General features: G+C 34.9%; 1 protein-coding gene across 3 annotated transcripts in view; it reads left to right on the top strand.

Annotated features, from left to right (window-relative positions):
- LOC149797203 (acetyl-CoA carboxylase-like) overlaps positions 1 to 15,340 on the top strand; it is a 197,716-nt gene extending 182,376 nt beyond the window's left edge. For all 3 annotated transcript variants that reach the window (XM_089961889.1, XM_089961888.1, XM_089961890.1), the window contains exons 51-55: positions 501 to 678; positions 2,138 to 2,405; positions 5,042 to 5,212; positions 7,531 to 7,664; positions 8,815 to 15,340. In XM_089961889.1, coding sequence (XP_089818015.1) covers positions 501 to 678; positions 2,138 to 2,405; positions 5,042 to 5,212; positions 7,531 to 7,664; positions 8,815 to 8,998 — 935 coding nt within the window. In that variant the 3' untranslated portion in view covers positions 8,999 to 15,340. The remainder of the gene's footprint in view (positions 1 to 500; positions 679 to 2,137; positions 2,406 to 5,041; positions 5,213 to 7,530; positions 7,665 to 8,814) is intronic.
- Positions 15,341 to 20,953: the final 5,613 nt, after the last annotated feature.

The raw sequence follows: 20,953 nt of genomic DNA, 5'->3' as shown, positions 1-20,953 counted from the left end.
TTAGTGTTAGGACTGGTCGGCCTGGTGTCAGGATAATGTGACTGGGTGGGACATCATGCTACATGTCTGCTTCATGATGCCCCAGTGCTAAACATCACTATAAACTGCCACACTGCAGACATTGTAGCAGTATGACTGACAAATAGTTACAGCTATGTAAAAAAATCCAAATCACACACACTCAATGTTGCTTTGTGTTTAAGTCTGATAAGAAACAGCTTTTATTATTCCTACTGCATATAACAAAGAAATCCTCTTGTCATAGCTCTTCCCAAAAACTTTTACCAGAAAGACTGAGAAAACCTCTCTCACCACCCCACCCCTACCTACCAACATGTAGAAATATATTGTAGTTGTTTAATAATGATTATGGCTGGTTCTTTTGATCATTTTCACTATGAATTGAGCAGTGGTTGAGTTACTCTGCTTTTATTTTAAAAATTGTCATTGTTAAAAAATTAATTTTTTTGATTTATTCATCTTGTGACAATCCATTTCAGATATGTATGACCAGGTGTTGAAGTTTGGCTCATACATAGTGGATGCCCTCACTGAATACAAGCAACCAGTGCTTACCTACATTCCACCCTATGCTGAGCTCAGGGGTGGAGCTTGGGCGGTTGTAGACCCCACCATTAATCCAACACAAATGGAAATGTTTGCAGACAGGTTGAGCAGGTAAAATCTGAAAATTAATTTTTGAATCATCACTTCAAAACACTATGTTTTGATCTTTATACATGTTTAAGTCTATGACTGCCGTATCCACCTTTTTAAAATTAAATTAGCTATAATGAAAAATTAAGTGATACAGTGAAACCTCTTGAAACCAAATCTTCTTGAAACCAAAACCTCACTAACCAAATCCTCTTGAAACCAAAACCTCACTAACCAAATCCTCTTGAAACCAAATCCTCTTGAAACCAAAACACATTTCTGGTCCAGACTTTTTCCTTCTTTAATTTCAATAGAAAGTATTCATTAAATTGAAACTCCTTGGCTGTGCAAGCCAAAACAAATTTTTGGTCCCAGATTTCATTTTTACACTGAAACAAACTCCGTAACTGAAACTTGCTCAAAATATGACCAATTACATGCCAGATTGTCTGACCTCAATCTGGTCTTTAGCATAAGTTTGTCATCACTACTTCTAAACTATTTGGGGGATTGCCATGAAACTTTACACATTCATCCTGGTCTAGTCTGTATTAATGAAAATAGAACAACTCGGACATCAAGTAGAGCTGCTACAGCAGCCATCTTGAAAATTTTGTGATACCTCTCCTTAATTAATGTTCATATCTAAATGAGGTTTTCACCAAAAGTCTTTTGATGACGTTTGTTCTGAATGAAATGATGCCCACCTTAAAACCAATATGGCTGCTACAGTGGGTAGTTTGAAAATCTTATCACTCAAGAATATCTGGGATGGTAGAAAAAGAAATGGTCTTATCTTGAACTGATGAAAAAAAATTGGACTGTAGAACATCAGTCTCTTAAAACAAGATTCACACACTCACCGAACAATTTTCCAACAATCTTCTCTCAGTATTATATAAAACCATGTAAATTTACATAAAAATGTAAACAAGTATTGAAACTAAATTTGTATCTTACTTTATAAGAACATGATCATTGTACTAAGTACAGTAACATGGGTACTAAATATATGTTTTATATTTGATAATTAAGGAAACATAATTGATTTCATTTTATTTTAGATGTAATATGAGAACCTTATTAAATTGAAAACCCCTGAAGCTGAAAATTTTACTTGGTCCCATGGAATTACAGTCTTGGGAGCTTTCACTATATTACTGTATCTACATTGCACATACCATATATAGTCCCTTAGTAGTTGAGTCCAGCTGCAAACCATATAGACCCTCATCTGACATAGCATAGTGTGCTGATATATATGTGGTTTGTTCTGCTAACAAACTGCATCGACCCAGATCTTTTTGGCACAGAATGAGATGGTAGATCTGGGTCTATGCAGTTTGCATTTGAATTCATCTTAGTAGCCAGTATAAATGACAGACACAAATTAATGGAGAACAATGCTGCAGTAGTTATTTTAAGTGAAATTGTGTTTTATGAAAATCTTTAAAGTTATTGTGTCTTTATTGAACAACAGAGGAGGTGTTCTTGAGCCAGAGGGAACTGTAGAAATCAAGTTCCGTCGAAAGGATCTTGAGAAAGCCATGCGACGAATGGATCCTATATGTATTCAGCTTGCAGAGAAAATGCACAACCCCAGCCTGTCAGAACAGGAGTTAAAGAGCTTGGAACGGCAGCTGAGCAATAGGGAGGAAGAGTTGCTTCCTATGTATCACCAAGTGGCAGTCAGTTTTGCTGACCTTCATGACACAGCAGGTCGCATGGAGGAGAAGGGGACCATTTCAGTTAGTAACCAAATTATATTGTTGGATCGGTTTAAAATTGGATTCATCCTTAGGTTATGGGTTGGGAATCAATTGAATTCCTTGGATTAATTTAGAGCTGTGTTCAAGAAGAAAATATATTATGGCTGAGTATTTTGTCATTATCATAATAGATGTGTTGTTCTTTCATAGCTTAAGATCATTCAACAACAGCCTTCACCAGGTAGTTACAAAGAGGAATTCATCTGGCATAGGCAGATCAGGTTGAAATCAGACTAAGTTATTAATTAACCATAAATAATAATCTGACATGCATTTCAGAACTGTCTACAACTTACAAATATAATAAGTTAAAATGTTCTAAATGTGAATTATTTTTATTTCTCAGTTAATGAAGTGGAAAATTTAAAACTATAGAAAGTTCAACACACTCATTTCAAAATTAGTAGTAATGTCGGTTATATTGAAATAAAAACCAACTACCCCTCTGGTCTATTTGTGCTTGATTCCCTAGCAATTTGGTAACATGGCAGATTCAGAACAGCCCCATGACAGTAATAGTGAACCAGTTTGCACTGAATCTGCTGAACATCATTCAAAATCTTATGGCAACAAATTGCAACATAAATGGTGAACAAAGTCTACATGACTCTATAATTATTACTTACAAAGTCTACATGACTCTATAATTATTACTCACAATGTCTACATGACAATATAATTATTACTCACAAAGTCTACATGATTCAATAATTATTACTCACAAAGTCTACATGACTCTATAATTATTACTCACAAAAGTCAACATGACTATAATTATGACTCACAAGCAAAGTCTACATGACTATAATTATAACTCACAATGTCTACATGACTATAATTATTACCCACAAGTCTACATGACTATAATTATAACTCACAATGTCGACATGACTATAATTATTACTCACAAAGTCTGCATGACTAATTATTACTCACAATGTCTACATGACTATAATTATTACTCACAAGCAGTCTACATGACTATAATTATAACTCACAATGTCTACATGACTAATTATTACTCACAAGTCTACATGACTATAATTATAACTCACAATGTCTACATGACTGTAATTATTACTCACAAAGTCTACATGACTATAAATATTACCCGCAAACAAGAAAGATACTTAAGAGTATTAAAAACAACTCATAGTGATGACTGTAATGCTCACACTAGCTACAAGTGTTTATTAGTTTGTCCCTACTTCATTACCTGAAACCTGTGAGGAATAAATTATTCTTCACCTCTCTTATCAATAAAAAATATTTAATTTATCATCAAATCTTCATGTAATCTCTAGACAAACTGTGAGTAAACTCTAGTGGTCAGTGTCAAATTCTTGGTGGCTTCTTTGGAAAATCTTGAAGGGCCAGTGACACAATCAGACTGTATACTCGACTGATTCCAGAAATTGTAAAGTGTCAAGTTATGTAAGCCACTATCAAGCTTTGGGCCTCATGTTTTCTTTCTATAGAAAGAAAAAGCTGAGTTTGACAAAAAAAAGTATTTTCATGTTTTAATGACATTACAATCCAAACAAACTGTTACTGCTTTATTAAAGCACCGCTCTGGTGGCCTAGTGGTTAGAGCATCTGCCTCGGATGCGGGAGGTTGTGGGTTCAATCCCTGGCCGAGTCTTACCAAAGATTTACAGAAATGATACTAACAGTTGCCTTGCTTGGCTGTCAGCATTAAGAGGTTAGTGTTATGACTGGTCGGCCTGGTGTCACGATAATGTGACTGGGTGGGACATCATGCGGCATGATGCCCTAGTGCTAGACATCACTATAAACTGTCACACTGCAGACATCGTAGCGATATGACTGAAAAATTGTTAAAGCTATGTTAAAAATCCAAATCACATGCACACTGCTTCATTTTAAAAAAATGTGGAGAATGAACAGGTGCAAAGCAAAGGGAACAGAGAATAAGCTTGCTTGATAAACCCTCAATCATGTTGGCCTAGGCAACTAATACTAGCAACATGTTTGGATGAATGAAACATTCTGTGATAATATTATGAGAAGTTATTGAACCTCAAGAGTTTGGTTTATATAGAAAAAAATTACCTTGTATTTTAATGATGTTACCTTTTTTTTTGCCTTTTTTATTCTTCATGTTTTTATCTGAGTGTTTGTAATATCTTTACCTTTTATTATTTGTCTCCTGGTGTAAATTACTTTTGATCATATATACATATCCAAAATCTTTCAACATTCCCTGAAGTTATTCTGTGAAGGGGGGCAAGTGGTACAGGTATTATCATTTCATTCTGTCATATACGGTCCAGCTAACTAATGTAGGTCCCCTACATTGGACTTAGAAGTTTTCACTTTATTGTTAAACCATCATTTTTTAGTTATATGACGTAAGCATCTGTGTTGTAAAGTAACATGCTATTTGTAACCAAGAAAGTACTTTCTTGCCTACAACAAATATCTTATTTTGAAAGAAAAATTCTAATTATTCCATAGTATTTAAATGCATTGGGTAGGTAATAATTAATCTTGGCAAATGATGCCTCTAATTTACTATTTATGACTTGGTTACTGTAACCCTTTGGAATGTTAGAGTTAAATGTAACTTTGTTTTTACTGTGGTTTTGTTTTAGGATGTGTTGGATTGGCCTCGAAGTCGGGAGTTTTTCTACTGGCGATTGAAAAGGCGTCTGCTAGAACAGGATGTGAAGGCCAAGATGAGCCAGTTTACCAAGAGCCTTAGTGACGGTCAGCTCAACTCCATGCTCAGTCGATGGTTTGTGGAGGACCAAGGAACTGTCAATGTATGTCAGCAAATATGATGCACAAAAATAATACATCTTAGATTACATCCATGATGCAGATTATGTCAGTAATACAGATTACATCAATGATGCAGATTATGTCAGTGAGACCATTCTAAAATTTTGCACACTAAAGCATTTATTAAATTTAGAACTATTTTTAATTGGTACCTTACGGCCATTGTTTATGAGCTGAGATATGAAATGTTTATAAAGGTGGTCTCTCATAGCAGTGGTCTTTCAAGACAGGTTGCACTGTATATACATATATATCACTTGCAACATGTGGTATTTTGTTTCCTTTTCTTCAAGAAAAGTTAAACTTTTAGTTGATACATTTTCATTACCTAACACTGTAGAAAATGACCCCTTGATCATTTGCATTACCTAACACTGTAGAAAATGACTCCTTGATCATTTGCATTACCTAACACTGTAGAAAATGACTCCTTGATCATTTTCATTACCTAACACTGTAGAAAATGACTCCTTGATCATTTGCATTACCTAACACTGTAGAAAATGACCCCTTGATCATTTGCATTACCTAACACTGTAGAAAATGACCCCTTGATCATTTGCATTACCTAACACTGTAGAAAATGACCCCTTGATCATTTGCATTACCTAACACTGTAGAAAATGACCCCTTGATCATTTTCATTACCTAACACTGTAGAAAATGACTCCTTGATCATTTTCATTACCTAACACTGTAGAAAATGACCCCTTGATCATTTTCATTACCTAACACTGTAGAAAATGACCCCTTGATCATTTTCATTACCTAACACTGTAGAAAATGACTCCTTGATCATTTTCATTACCTAACACTGTAGAAAATGACTCCTTGATCATTTTCATTACCTAACACTGTAGAAAATGACCCCTTGATCATTTTCATTACCTAACACTGTAGAAAATGACCCCTTGATCATTTTCATTACCTAACACTGTAGAAAATGACCCCTTGATCATTTTCATTACCTAACACTGTAGAAAATGACTCCTTGATCATTTTCATTACCTAACACTGTAGAAAATGACTCCTTGATCATTTTCATTACCTAACACTGTAGAAAATGACCCCTTGATCATTTGCATTACCTAACACTGTAGAAAATGACCCCTTGATCATTTGCATTACCTAACACTGTAGAAAATGACCCCTTGATCATTTTCATTACCTAACACTGTAGAAAATGACCCCTTGATCATTTTCATTACCTAACACTGTAGAAAATGACTCCTTGATCATTTTCATTACCCAACACTGTAGAAAATGACCCCTTGATCATTTTCATTACCCAACACTGTAGAAAATGACCCCTTGATCATTTTCATTACCTAACACTGTAGAAAATGACCCCTTGATCATTTTCATTACCCAACACTGTAGAAAATGACCCCTTGATCATTTTAACCCAGATAGTATAAGGATCCAATTACATGTAACTTGAAATAAATCTTATCACAATGATATGTCAGGATATGAATGAAAATTTTGAAGCTGAAAGAAAATCCTAAGTATATGAATTATTTTAAAGTATTCCAGCAGATGTGCACACTACTCAGAATTCACGCATACTTGTGTGATACCAATTTTCATGGTTTTTGTCATTGCTACAAATCATGAATCTAAAGGTCCACTGTAATGTTGTATAATTACTTGCAACTTTTCAGTGAATTCAAAGTAAAATTGTGTAGTTACATGCAACATTTTAGTGAATTTAAAGGTCCAATGTAAAATTGTGTAGTTACATGCAACTTTGCAGTGAATTTAAAGGTCCACTGTAATGTTGTATAGTTACTTGCAATTTTTCAGTGAATTCAAAGTAAAATTGTTTAGTTACATGCAACATTTTAGTGAATTTAAAGGTCCAGTGTAAAATTGTGTAGTTACATGCAACTTTGCAGTGAATTTAAAGGTCCACTGTAATGTTGTATAGTTACTTCCAACTTTTCAGTGAATTCAAAGTAAAATTGTTTAGTTACATGCAACATTTTAGTGAATTTAAAGGTCCAATATAAAATTGTGTAGTTACATGCAACTTTGCAGTGAAATTAAAGATCCAATATAAAACTGTATAGTTACATTTTGCTTTGCAGTGAAATTAAAGGTTTAATGTAAAATTGTATATGTTCATATAATGATTCAGAAACATAGTCATAATTGCCAACAAAATATATAATTCCTTGCCATACTTGTTCTGTGTTTTATCCATGATGATTAATTAATTCTCAGTATGTTTCATCAGATTGTATAGTAAATGAATTGGCATTTGTATTATCTCCATGTTATTTATCCCGCCTGTCAGGCATACCTATGGGAGGATGACAAGGCTGTTGTTCAGTGGCTGACTGATCAGGTAGAGGAGAACAATGGCAAAAATGTGGTGTCTGAGAACATCAGGTGTCTGCAGAGGGAACATGTACTTCAGCAAGTCAGAAGGTGAGTTGATGTATTTGTGGATGTTATTTACAGAAATTCTGTGGTGCATGTATGTAATAATGTTCTATTACTTAATTGGAGTTTTGTAGATAAACATGCACTTATGCAAGTAGAAGGGATTGCTTGTATGCGTGTGTGTTAAATGTTTCGGCTAACATCAGGTATTTGCAAATAGACTAATTACTACGACCTGTCGGGACCTATTGGGGATGTAACACATGCACAGTGCTTGAATATTTATTTTTTGTTCCGTTGACAAGTTTAAAACAATACTAGTTGTCCTCGGATGGACCATATTTTTCAAAAAGTCGTTAGAAATACTGTCAGTACTCATTTATAAGTCAATTCCAAGTGCAGAGATCCAGATCTTCCATCACATAATGAGCCAGCGGATCTGGATCAATGCAGTTTGTTCAGATTAGTCAGTAAAACAGCATAAAACCTGTGGGTTATTTTCTCAGACACAGAATCGAGCAATTATGTCCAATCAAATGAGCAGTTTTAAGCTATTTAATAAATATTAGAGATTACAGATACAGAGAGATTTTTATTTTAGCAAGAACAAACACCAGTTTCTAGGTGATAACCAGACAGAACCTCCAGAACATGGCATTGTGTTTGTAGCATATGCTAAAATACTCTTAAGATCTTCAGGATTCCCAGACAGGGGGTAGAGGTTCAAATAATGTGTTTTGAGATCCCAAGAGGATGAGATTGCATGGTCCAAAAGCAGATTTGTCTAGTTGAGAATAAGTTATCATTTTTTATACACCTATAGAAGAATAATGCAAGTTCAAATATGATCTAAAAGAAGGAAGAAAAACTGTTTTCTGTTAAGTTTTTAAGAAACTTCTAAACAAAATGTATTTTTAGACTTAGCATTGTCCATTACATACATTTACCTACACTTATATAATTGCAACCACAAAGACATGAAATTTTTTTTTAAATTTACCAAGTTTATGTCTTTTAAGTCCTTTTGATGGTGAAATATTTTCTTAATAAAATGAAATGGACTAAAAGAATATTAAATTTTGATCAGATTTAATTTTGATATCACTTTCTGCGATCACTGGCTCACTAATATTTGTCCACTGCTAAAATACATAGCTATAAATAATTTAAATATACACATTACTCCCTTTTTCAGTTTGGTACAAGACAACCCTGAGGTTGCCATGGATTCCATTGTTCACATTACCCAGCACATATCTGAGAGTCAAAGAGCAGAGGTCAGCAGGATTTTAGCCAACATGGAAACATTACAGTCTCCAAGTCTAGCAGCAGAATTGGAGGATGTTGACAAACCCAACATGTGTGATTTTCAGTTGTAGTGCTTCCTGATGATTCGGCTGTTTATGGGAGTCATTGCAAAGCAGAGTAATGAATGGTGTGAAATCACATTATAATTAGTTTTCATGAGCCAAGAACTACAGTGAAATGAAGTAAATTAAGTAGTAATGGTAAAACATGTCCGTTTTAAAGAAATTCCTGATGTTACCCATATTATAAGGTGGACAGCAGTTTACTAAGCGGTTTTACTGAGAGGGACCACTATGCCATGATATTAATGGAATATCAGTTATGTTTTTTTTTACTTGTTTGCATATTTTTAATTCACTATTTTGGAGTATACAAAACTTATGGTGCCTATGTTTATGATTGGATATGAGTATTATGAACAATAAAGTCAAAATACATGTCCATCATACAAACGTTTTACATAATACAGTTGCCTAATTCAAACCTGTAGACATCCTGAAGAAAGAATTTTAAGATCTGAGTACCCTTTCAGTTGTACCAGGTCAGTGGAACAGCAAGAGAAGTATACATAGTTGTTAAGACACACTGCCTTTTTCCAGTTAAAAATAGACACTTCTCAGTGAAAAGAACAGAATGTTAACCAATTTAAGCAAAATAAGCCACCCCTTTGCATAACGTAATCAGCAAAAAATTCTGGGTCCTTCTCTGCAGGTGTAATTCTGACTGAGTTAAAGTCTTACATAGATTTTTCTTCTTAATTTCTAAATATATAAAGTGAAATTTACTTTCGGTGATGAAGCCTGCTTTGAGAAGTGTGTTTAAGAAATGTTTTTGCATGTTTTTGTGCTAAATTATTACGAGTTTCAGCCAGTGCCTAATATCAAATTTGACTTGTCTGCAAAGAATGAAGCAAGAAAACCCAGATGGATTTATATTATCTGCATAGTATAGATATTTAATTTTCTGTGATGTCCACATCCTTCATCATGGAGGATTTCTAGGTCTTTGTATTAATTCTGTTCAAAGATAAGTCAACAAAATTGTTACAAGGTACTAGTCTAATTTGCAGACTCCAACTCATTTTCATATAGGATCTATAAAAGTGTTTATCAGATATTACATTTTTGTAATGAGATTAATACTGTAATTCATGTAAGTTTTGGTACCCTTTAATTATTCATACACAAGACCCATACAAATCATTATTTTATATCTTTTTTCCACTACAGCATGATGATTGTCTAAGCTTGAGGTTTGATATAGAAATCAAAGCCCCTTGTAATTGAAAATTATCAGGTAACAAATCTGAACTTAATGAACTTGCTTGAATATTTTATTTGATATTTGCTGTGTAAACATGTGTGAATTCATCTTGATGGCATTTCACATCTGCAGTCTAAAGAGTCAGCTTTATTAATTTCCCTATGGCCCTCCACCCCACCCTGTTTTTTGGCCCTTTCTAGCTCTTGCGACAGTTATCACTATTTTGGATATGTGCTGCTTGACATATACTTTAAGTTTTTCATTGTATCATTTATTGATGTGGGTTTATGCTGATACATATATTATTATGTAATACTAGGTGCTACTTTTGAAAGTTTCATTACCATTGACGCCTTTATTCTCACAAACAGAAATGTCTCTTCTTTGTATACTGAGATCCAATATTGCCAGACCGTACAAAGTATAGATGTACTTACTGATACACAGTACCAACTTTTATCAATGGCTTGTACTTGGGATAAGAAAGAACTCTGTTGAGTTTTGGAGCCTAATGGACAATTTTTATGGTCACTACTTCAGCTCAACAGGGATATGTAAAATACATTGAACAAAATGGCATGAAGAAGGACTGAAATTCTTCTGATATATGGGGGAATAATTTGTTTTGAGCACAAGGTGTAAGAATGAATGTGTGATGATGTGGTACCTGTGTCTATGCCATACTTATCCATTTTCAAATTTTTGTATTGCAATACACACGTCTAAGCAAAATATAACAGCATTGTCCTAATGAATTATGATTTAGTAGTGCAGTTACATTGGATACATGTGAATTTCATGTTGACAGTCATCTAGATATTTCAGAGGAGTCCTCAGCTTTGGGTCCTTGATCTTTCTTTATACATGACCACTACCTAATAGTGATATTTCTTTTACACATTAAGTTTAGTACTTTGAAAAAGATATTTTTTTGTATGTGAAAAATTACTTGAAAAACAGTTGTTTTATTTGCAGCAAGTTTCTTGCAGCAGGTCACATTTTCTTGTGTTATTCAATGACTTGCTTAAATTTCATATCTGCAGAATTTAAGTTTGCAATTGAAGTGTTCTCAGATACATTACCCAGTCATAATGCCTTAAGAATACTACCATTACTTTGCATATCCAGCCCTCCCAGGTAAAATGATTAGCTTTGAAAACTGAAGTTGTCTGCAACCAATCCTGGCACAGAACAGATCCTCAGCCAGAGAATTCCATTGGCTTAATGGATTTGTTCAATGCAGCAGCATATCTTTTTGTCCTAGGTTGCCTATTTTATGACTGTTACAAAAGATACTTTTATTCCAATGGAGGCTGATACGTTGCCACTTGGAACAAGCAGTAATGGTCTCAATGCACATGAGATACCATCTCAGAAAATGGGAGAACCTCACTTGGCTTACATCAGGTGTTCCTTGGCAGGTACAGCCTCCAAAGTTGACAGTGTGGATAGATGAGAGCATATCAGTATCTTAGAGATGAAAGCCATACTGAAGGTATTTCAGTGGTGGAAGGAGAAGCTAGATGGGAGGGCATTTTTATTCTGTCAGACACCTCCACTCTGGTTAATTATCTCAGAAAGCAAGTGGGGACCAAATCCACAAACTTCTACACGCTTGTTTGGGATATTCTAGGATGGTGCTGTCAGTGACAAATCCACATACAAGTTCATCATGTTCTGGGCACACCTAATGTACTAGCAAAATCACTGTCCCACATTAATCAATGAATACAAATGTAATGGTTACTCCATCCCTTGATTTTCAGTGGATCTTTTTGCAACAAGTTGGAATGTAAAACTTCTAACCATTGTCTCACCAGTCTTGGGTCCAAATCATGGGCATTCCAGTCTGTTTCCATCGATAGAAAAAAGCTTGGAAACACTTACCTGCTAATGCCTCTGATTCCATAGGCACTGTGAAAATCAAGAGAATCCAGATATCACCTCTTCCTGATTGTGCCCTTCAAGAACAAGCAGTTTTCATAATAGGTGTTGGAGAGAATTGCTCAAGTGAGAAGGCCCTCAATTTTGAAAGTGTATGAGGGGAAGTGGAGAATTTTCTTACAATGGTGTGAGCATGAACACATTTCTTTGCTTGAGGCATCAGTATCCCAAATAGCTAATGTCCGACTTTGGCTTTATGAACAGAAACAGCACCTGTTACAATAAAAAGGCTTCTGTTCCACATCCATTTATGCCATCATTGAAGAGAGGATCTTGGACAAAACAGGGACTTTTCCAATGATTTGATGAACTTTGATCTCAAACACCCAAAAGACATTGTCCCTGTTCCCAAGGCCAAATCTATCATGAGTTTTAGCCTGGCCTAATAAGGCATAATTCAAACTGCTTTTGACAGTTTAAATGAAACACTTCTTGGATAACACCTGGTTCTTATTCTTACTAGTGATAGCAGGCAGAATCATCAAAATCCATCGGTGACCCAAACTAGTTACAGTTCTGATGGTATAGGTCAGTATCACTCATGATAAGCCCTACTTTCATTGCAGGCTCCAGCTCATGGACAATCAGTCTTTTATGATGAAACCTCTTTCTAGCCTGGATCTTTCAACTCAGAATCATTTAAGTTCTCAAGGAGAGCTTTGAAGTGGTACCTGAATGGAACTGAGCTGGTGCAAAGCAGGAGGTCCTATCTATTCTTACCTCTGAGGGAGGAAAGGATGATATATCAGTACAGGCTCTATACTCCTGGATAAGAAGGTTTATCCACTCTGCATATGAAGAATTAACCCAATGAGCCTGCTTCACATTTCAGCTTATAAAGCTAGGCCAGTCTCAACAATTGTTTATTTGAAACTTTTCCCTAACTGACATTATACAAGTCATTGGATAGAGGTCAGAGTCAACTTTCTCCAGCTTCTTCATAACAAGGCTTAATGAGAAACAGCATTATGACGTGTTACTTTCCCAGGTCATTTAGCAGCTTCTCAAGGAAGCAGCTTGACAGATTTCACTGGATTTTCAAAAGAGGGTGGTTAATTTTCCCTTTTCCTAAAGCCACATCTCCTCGTATGGAAATTTTGATTTAGCTGGGTTTTCAATCTTGAAGTTACCTCAAATACCTTTGGAACTGGAGATGGCCTCTCGAGGGTAAGGGGATGTAACTCCTTCCACCTTTTACCAATTCTCATAAGATATTGTGATTATTGGGTAATGTACTTGAAGAAGAAGCCAATTTTTGGAGTAAAATATGTTTCTTTGATGATACCATTGGTAATATACACCATCCCTGCCTCTCAGTTATGTCCTACTTAGAGAATGTGCTCTCCACTAACCATAGTATTCACTGGATTTGGTTCCAGTCCCAGTACTAAGGGGAGATCCGACTGCCACTTATGAAGCTGGATAACCATAGTATTCACTGGATTTGGTTTCAGTCCCAGTACTAAGGGGAGATCCGATTGCCACTTATGAAGCTGGATAACCTTTAGCTTTCATAGGTAGTAATATTGTGATCAGGTAATTTGAAGAAACATATTTTACTCCCAATAATTGGTTTATTACAGTTTCATAAATGTCTATTATCCATTGATATTATTAAATGAGATTGTTAAGATGTTATGTATTCCAATGTGACCTTTAATGTTTTGTTTTGACATAATGATACTATTAATGGAGAATATTATTTGTTAAAAGATGCAGATTGCTGCCATCTACTGTATGAAAAACAACTTTATTCACAACTTAAGAACAAAAGGAACTTGTGTTTGTGATCAACATTCTTATTCCCTCTACTGGGGAATTATTTGAATCAAATGTGCAGGAGTATTGTCAGTAATTTGTATATGTATATAAATTAATGCATGTGTACATGTGCTTTTCTCCTGGTAGTATGGCATGACTATAATTTTGCTCAAATTTTCTTATTGTATTGTTACAATTTGTAATGTGCCACATTTTTTTAAAATGATTTTTGCATATTAAAAAAAAATCAGTTGTGCAGTAATGCAGTTTTTTTGTACACTGTTCTCATTATATCTTGGTTCCATTTCTTACCAATGTCCTGTTTACATCAGTTCAGTACAAAATGCAGACAGCAGTGATGGACCCTGTTTGCCTAATTAAAATAAGGGTGAGTTGTATTACTTTTTAATGTAGTATAATAAACACTGCATGGTGAAACTGTGCATGAGGTTTACCACTGGAATATACATGTGTTTAATAAGGTCTTCATATAAGATACTGAACTGGCGTAGAGGGCACTGTCATATTATGTTAATTGAGGGTATTTTGAAAGAATATGAAGATACAGGACCAAGTTGCATGTTGTTTTCTTTCAACCCTTATTGTTATATGCAGGTATGATTTTGTTGTTATATTTTACTGTTGTTATAAAGCAACATAATTTACAATGTATTCATGTAATAACAAGTACTTATGTTTTCCTATCACTGTTTATGAATGCTTTCAGTGTTTTTAAGAATACAGTATGGTTGGTGTTGCAAATTGTTGTTTTTTTTTAATAGAAAATAATGAATCTTGCCTACCTCAAGCTTACATAGACAATTTCTTTTCAAAATATTTATACATTTCAGAATTATAATAATGACAAATATCTTGTACTGCTATATTTTGCTCTTTTTTTTGTTTTCCATGGGTTAGTAATTTCTTGGATGCTAAGCACATTGTCATTTTTTTCTAAGATGCAGCTAATGTTTTACTTGTTTTCATATAAATGCTTGTATTTTTTTGAACATGTTGAAGATTTTGCCAGTTACCCACCACTATTTCCTTTTACAATATTGCCTAATATTTACTATGGATATATTTTTCTGATAATTATAAGCCCATCTGTACTTTCCAAGAAATTTATTAGGTTACATTCCTAGTCTTATCATGCGAGAATTACTGTAAATGACACTTAGATCAACATTTACACACATTGTTGTGTCTGCATGACAGCTTTGTTTACTGCAACAGCAAAATATGATTATTAAAGGATGTAATAGCATGAAGAAAATAAAACTGCAAATATTCAAAAGTTTAATCATGTGTGTATGACAGTTCAAGTTTATCGGCAAATCTGTTAACTGTAATTGTGCTGAAATGTGTAAAAGCTGATTTCTGGTTGAGAAACAGCTTGCCATGTCATCTTCAAGTGATCATAAATAAAGTAATGTATCACATTATGGTATATCTAGTCTTAATGTTTGCATGCTTGCACAAAAGTACACCAGAACTTATCCTATTCTATACCCCTAGTGTGCCCCTACTTATGCTACACCCCAAGTGACCCCCTTTTCATCAGTGACATGGAGTCTGACAAATGCATACCTTTTTGTTTAGATCATTTTCTTGGACACTATTTCATTACAGTCAGGAAACTTTATATATGCATACATCTTGTGGTATATTTCACCACCATAACAAAGTAGGTCATATCAACATACCAGTATTTCTATGCTTCATCAATGCACTTTTTACATTCAGGTGAGTTTGCAGAACACTGTTGCTTGTACTTTCATGGAGGTATTTTATGTATATGTATCCTAATATCTCTAAGACCTTCATTCTTCACTGACAGTTTATAGTTTTCACATTTAGGTCAATTACCAGAGTACTGTTGATTATTGTCATAAAAAAATAATGTAAGCCATCAGTCATCTAGACTCATCATGGGACAGATTTTGACTGGAATATCTGTTGTCCAGATGATCAGATTTGTTTTAAAGAAAGTAGAACTGAATGGAAGTATCAATAATAATAATAATAATGAGGACTTTGTATAGCGCCTAATCTTTAGAAGCTGTAAGCGCTTTACAACATTAGACAACACCTATAACATAAAAACATATATAATGATATGATTACAAAAAACAAACACCATGAAATTAGAAAGCATGAAAAGCATGCTGAAAATATTTAAGGTAGGAAACACTATTAGGTCTTTAAGTTTGTTCTTGCAATCAAGATTAAATTGTCTGATAATGACACCATTTACTGTATATTTATAAGTAGTTAAATAAATACAACATATTTTCAAGAGCAGAAAAAAGAACAATACAAATATTACTTAAATACATTCATAAATTAGCGTACATGTGAATACAAGTTTCAAAAGGCTTTGATCAAGGTAAAATCAGCTGACATGGATTGCCATTGACTGTTGATAGACAATTTCATATGCTTGGACTTCAGAATGCCTTTGATCAGTCTTGAATCTTTAATCATACTTAATTAGATCTCAAGTTCTGTAGGACAACCTATATATTGACATAGCAGCATTTGCTTGGTGCCAATCAGGTGTAAGAATAAATGATCTCTATTTTTATTTCATTCTCTCCTGTCTCTACAAGTTGTTGTTGTTGTTGTAGGGTTTAACGCCATTTTTCAGCACATGATAGGCTATACATGGCGGCCAGTAATAATGGTGGATGAAGAACCTGGGAAAACCCCAGAAAGAACCACCGACCCACGAGAAGCTACTGGCAAGCTTTCTCACATATCCACATAGGCTGAATCCAAGACTCGAACCCACGAAGACAGAGGTGAGATGGCAGTGATCCGTAATGGAGAGCGCTTTAGACCACTCGGCCACTCGGGGCCCCGTCTCTACAAGTTACATTTAAATTTACTTTAAAAAGATAATTTAGTTAATCATAATACCATTGTCTGTTTGCATGAAATCGGATTGTATTTGTTTATGATTTATGTTAATCTGTTCTATATTTGCATCATGACTGGCAGTATAGTTTCATTTATAGATTCAAGACTACTGTAATAACATTTTCATGGGATATTTGATCAAATTATTCAGATAATTGACATTCTACTCTATAAGCTTGCATCCTGAGGAGTACATCACCTCTTTGCAAAATGAAGATCATAAGGACGTACTTATTGTTCTCCAGTGATCATGTATCCCTTGTATGGTTTTTGGAATATTGTTACTTGAAAAGTCATGAAAAAGAAAAGTACATTGATCGTAAGGAATACAACACCACAATACCCAAAGTATGTCACTCGTTACCTATTTTGTATGCTCAATAGATTATATATAAACTTTTTAAATTTCAGTTAGTTTCTAGGACTGTTATTTGTACCAGAATAAAACTTTATATGTGCATAAGTCCTGAAAGTACTATACTAATATAAAAAGTTGGTCACTGTGACCTATTTTTCATGCACCAGTGTGGTACCTTTTAGGTCAGTTTTTATGATATTGTTGCGTGCAGTCATGAAACATTATTTTGATTTGTTCTACTACTTGTCTGTACCAATAACAGGTTACCAATATAAACTTTGTTTAGGCAAGTTTATTTTTGGACTCATTTGCATGTAGTCATCAAATTGGAAATCAGCATATGGTCTGAAAAGTACTCCATATCCATACTGAAGAAATATGATGTCTGAACAAATATGGGCAAATGAACTTTACTGTCTTCTGACGGCTTCATTTTTTCTTGCAGGGATGTAATGACCTAATAATACAGTGAGAAAGGGCCATAACTTCATTATGGTCATGAGCATTTTGTATCCATTTCACTTTGTTGTGTTCACACTTTCTTGAGCTATTTTTGTTTTTTTTAAGACTTTGGAGATTGGTGTTTAGGGGGCTGAGGAAAAGCATAGAAAGATTCCTAATTAACAACCAAAATACTGAATATACTTGACTGTAAGTTGAGTCCATGTTTGTTCTACTGATTATTCCTAACAAAGTGCAAACTGCATATATCCAGATCAACATGCGCATTATTCATAGATCTAGGTCTGTGCAGTTTGCAGTAAGCACGTATATATGGCCAATATGTCTTATGTATGCTGCAGCTTGACTGAAACTGAAAGCTAAAAGTACAGGACTGTTCCAAATGTTTATCTGAGTTGAATCATAAATATAAATTGGGGCATGTTCATTTTACAATTTTATATTTTCATGTTTAAACATTTTGTTTTTTTAAAGATCGTTTTTATATAGTTGTATTGCTAGTCAGGGAACAACAAAAGTACTATCGATATATGGTGCCATACAAGTTCATCTATCCTTATATATGATACAATTTTAAGAACATAAGACATGTATACAGTAAAACTTCCACTTGCAAACGCCCCTAAAATTATACCACTTCCAAATTTTTGCAGTCCTGAATTTTGTGCATCAATTTCTATACATAATTTAATCTTTCCAGCTGTAAATAAATCTGAATTCAGAATTGAGACTGTGGTTTTTAGTCCCAGAGCATTCTTATTTATGAGTATGATCCATTATGCAAAGGCATGCACAAGATTTAGTGAATTTTTGTTCAAAATACAAGTCAATTGCAGTGACTGTAAATGAGTCAAGGGACAAGTGCCAGATAAAGCAAATGCACATTGCATAAGAAATCCATATGCCAACTATATCAGGCTGGAGGTATTAATGTTGTTAGGTTTTATTAATGAGGATCATGTGTGAAATTTATAAATTAGGTCTCTTCAACATACACTGTCAAATCAGACTTTACTATCAGTGTGATTGTACAGATAGATTTTCATTATGTTTTAATTGCTACCGACCATACTAGTTTCTATGCCATCAAAGTTGCAGCCATGCTATAGACAAAACTGACCCTCACATAGGATTGTCACCATACAGGCCATCTTGAAAATCTATTTATGTTGGTCCTATGTGAAAATGGTGCCAATATCATGTCCAACATGACTGCCACAGAAGCCAGCTTGAAAGTTACGCCCCCTGAATGGAAGATCATATCATTTGTGGGGTTTTCACCAAATGACTTGTTGGACTGCTCCAGTGGCCTAGTGGTTAGAGCATTTGCCTTGGATGCAGGAGGTCGCAAGTTCAAACCCTGGCCAAGTCATACCAAAGACTTATAAAGTGGTACTAACAGCTGCCTCACTAGTTGCTGAGCATTAAGAGGTTAGTTTTAGGACTGGTCAGCCTGGTGTCAGGATAATGTGACTGGGTAGGACATCATGCTACATGTCTGTTGCATCATGCCCCAATGCTAGACATCACTACAAACTGCCACACCACAGACATCGTAGCGATATGACTGAAACTTTTTTAAAGCTACATTAAAAATCCAAATCATGCACACACCAAATGACTTCTTACGGTGTCTAGTTGGTCCTAAGTGAAAATGGTTTGGATCTAACATATCCAGTATCTTGAAAATCTTGTTATTGCTCATTCATTGGTCTTAAATGAAAATGATACAACTCAGATATCCAATATGGCAACCACATCACCCATCTTGAAAATCTGGTTATTGCTATTCCTCCTGAATGGAAAGTTAGATCGACATGGGTTTCCACTGGAAGACACCTTTTGGTATCTAGTTGGTCTTAACAGAAAATTGTGCTGATCAGAAATCCAGTATTGCCACATGGTAGCCATCTTGAAATTATTTTTACTGCTACGCCTAAATGAAGTTATATTGACTTTGGGTTTTCATTTGAAAATTTCTTTTGCTGCCTAGGTCTAGTTGGTCTTAATTAAAAATTGTGCTGATTAGAAATCCAATATTGTTACCAAGGTAGCCCTCTTGAAAGTTTTGTTATTACTACTCCTTGATAGTTTTATGGACTTTGGGTTTTCATCAGAAGATTTCTTTTGATCTCTAGTTGGTCCTACATGAATACGGTGCTGATCTTACATCCATTATGGCCACTGGTGCCCATCTTGAAAATGTTTTTATTGCTGCTCTTCCAAAACAGAGTTATATCAACAAGTATTTGCCAGAATGCTAATTATCTACTATCGTCTACTATCTGAAAAAGGCACATATTGATATCCAATATGGTCACCATGGCAGCCACTCCTCCCAACGGGAAAGTCATATCAACATGAGACTAATTATGATATCTACTTGGTCCTGAATTAAAATGGTGCCAGTCATACCTCAAATAGGCTTGCCATGACAGTCATCTTGATTTTTTCATTGCTCCATCTAACTGGAAAGTTGTACAGACACCAGAAGACTTCTCATTTTGCCTAGTTGCTAATAAATAATAATAGTGCTGCTCAGACATCCAGTAGGTCTGCCTCTGCAACCAACCTGAAAATCTTGTTAGAGTTACTTTTCCTGATTTATGGTCATATCAACATGGTGTGTTCATAGAAAGACTTCTTATGATGAGTTGGAACTAAATTTTTAAAAAATGGTACTGATCTGACATCCAACATGCAATAGCAGCCATTCTGAAAATCTTTTTATTGCTGCTTTTCCTAAAAGGAAAGTCCTATCGACGTGGGGTTTTCACTTTAAGACTAAAAAGTACATATTGCTGCTCTCCAGTGGCCTAAGGGTTAGAGCGGATGCCTCGGATGCAGGAGATCCTTTGTTCGATCCCCGGCTGATTCATACCAAAGACTTACAAAAATGGTACTAACAGCTGCCTCCCTTGGCACTCGGCATTAAGAGGTTAATGTTAGGACTGGTCGGCCTGGTGTCAGGATAATGAGACTGGGTGGGACATCATGCTACATGTCTGTGGCATGATGCCCCAGTGCTAGACATCACTATAAACTGCCACACTGCAGACATTGTAGCAATATGACTAAAATATTATTAAAGCTACGTTAAAAATCCAGATCACACACACACACACAGACAGACACACATTGCTGCTCTGATATCCTATATGGCCACTATAGTGTTATTGCTACTCCACCTGAATGGATTGACATAGGAACATTGGGAATTTCACTGTAAGATTTATAATAATAAATGAAAATTGTACTGCTGGGAAATCTAATATGGCTGCCAGTGGCCATTGTGAAACAATTGTTATAGCTATTT

This window comes from Sinohyriopsis cumingii, chromosome 6 (assembly GCF_028554795.1).
Source record: "Sinohyriopsis cumingii isolate HCF-2022 chromosome 6, ASM2855479v2, whole genome shotgun sequence".
NCBI lineage: Eukaryota > Metazoa > Mollusca > Bivalvia > Unionida > Unionidae > Sinohyriopsis > Sinohyriopsis cumingii.
This window is presented reverse-complemented; position numbering and strand designations above follow the sequence as displayed.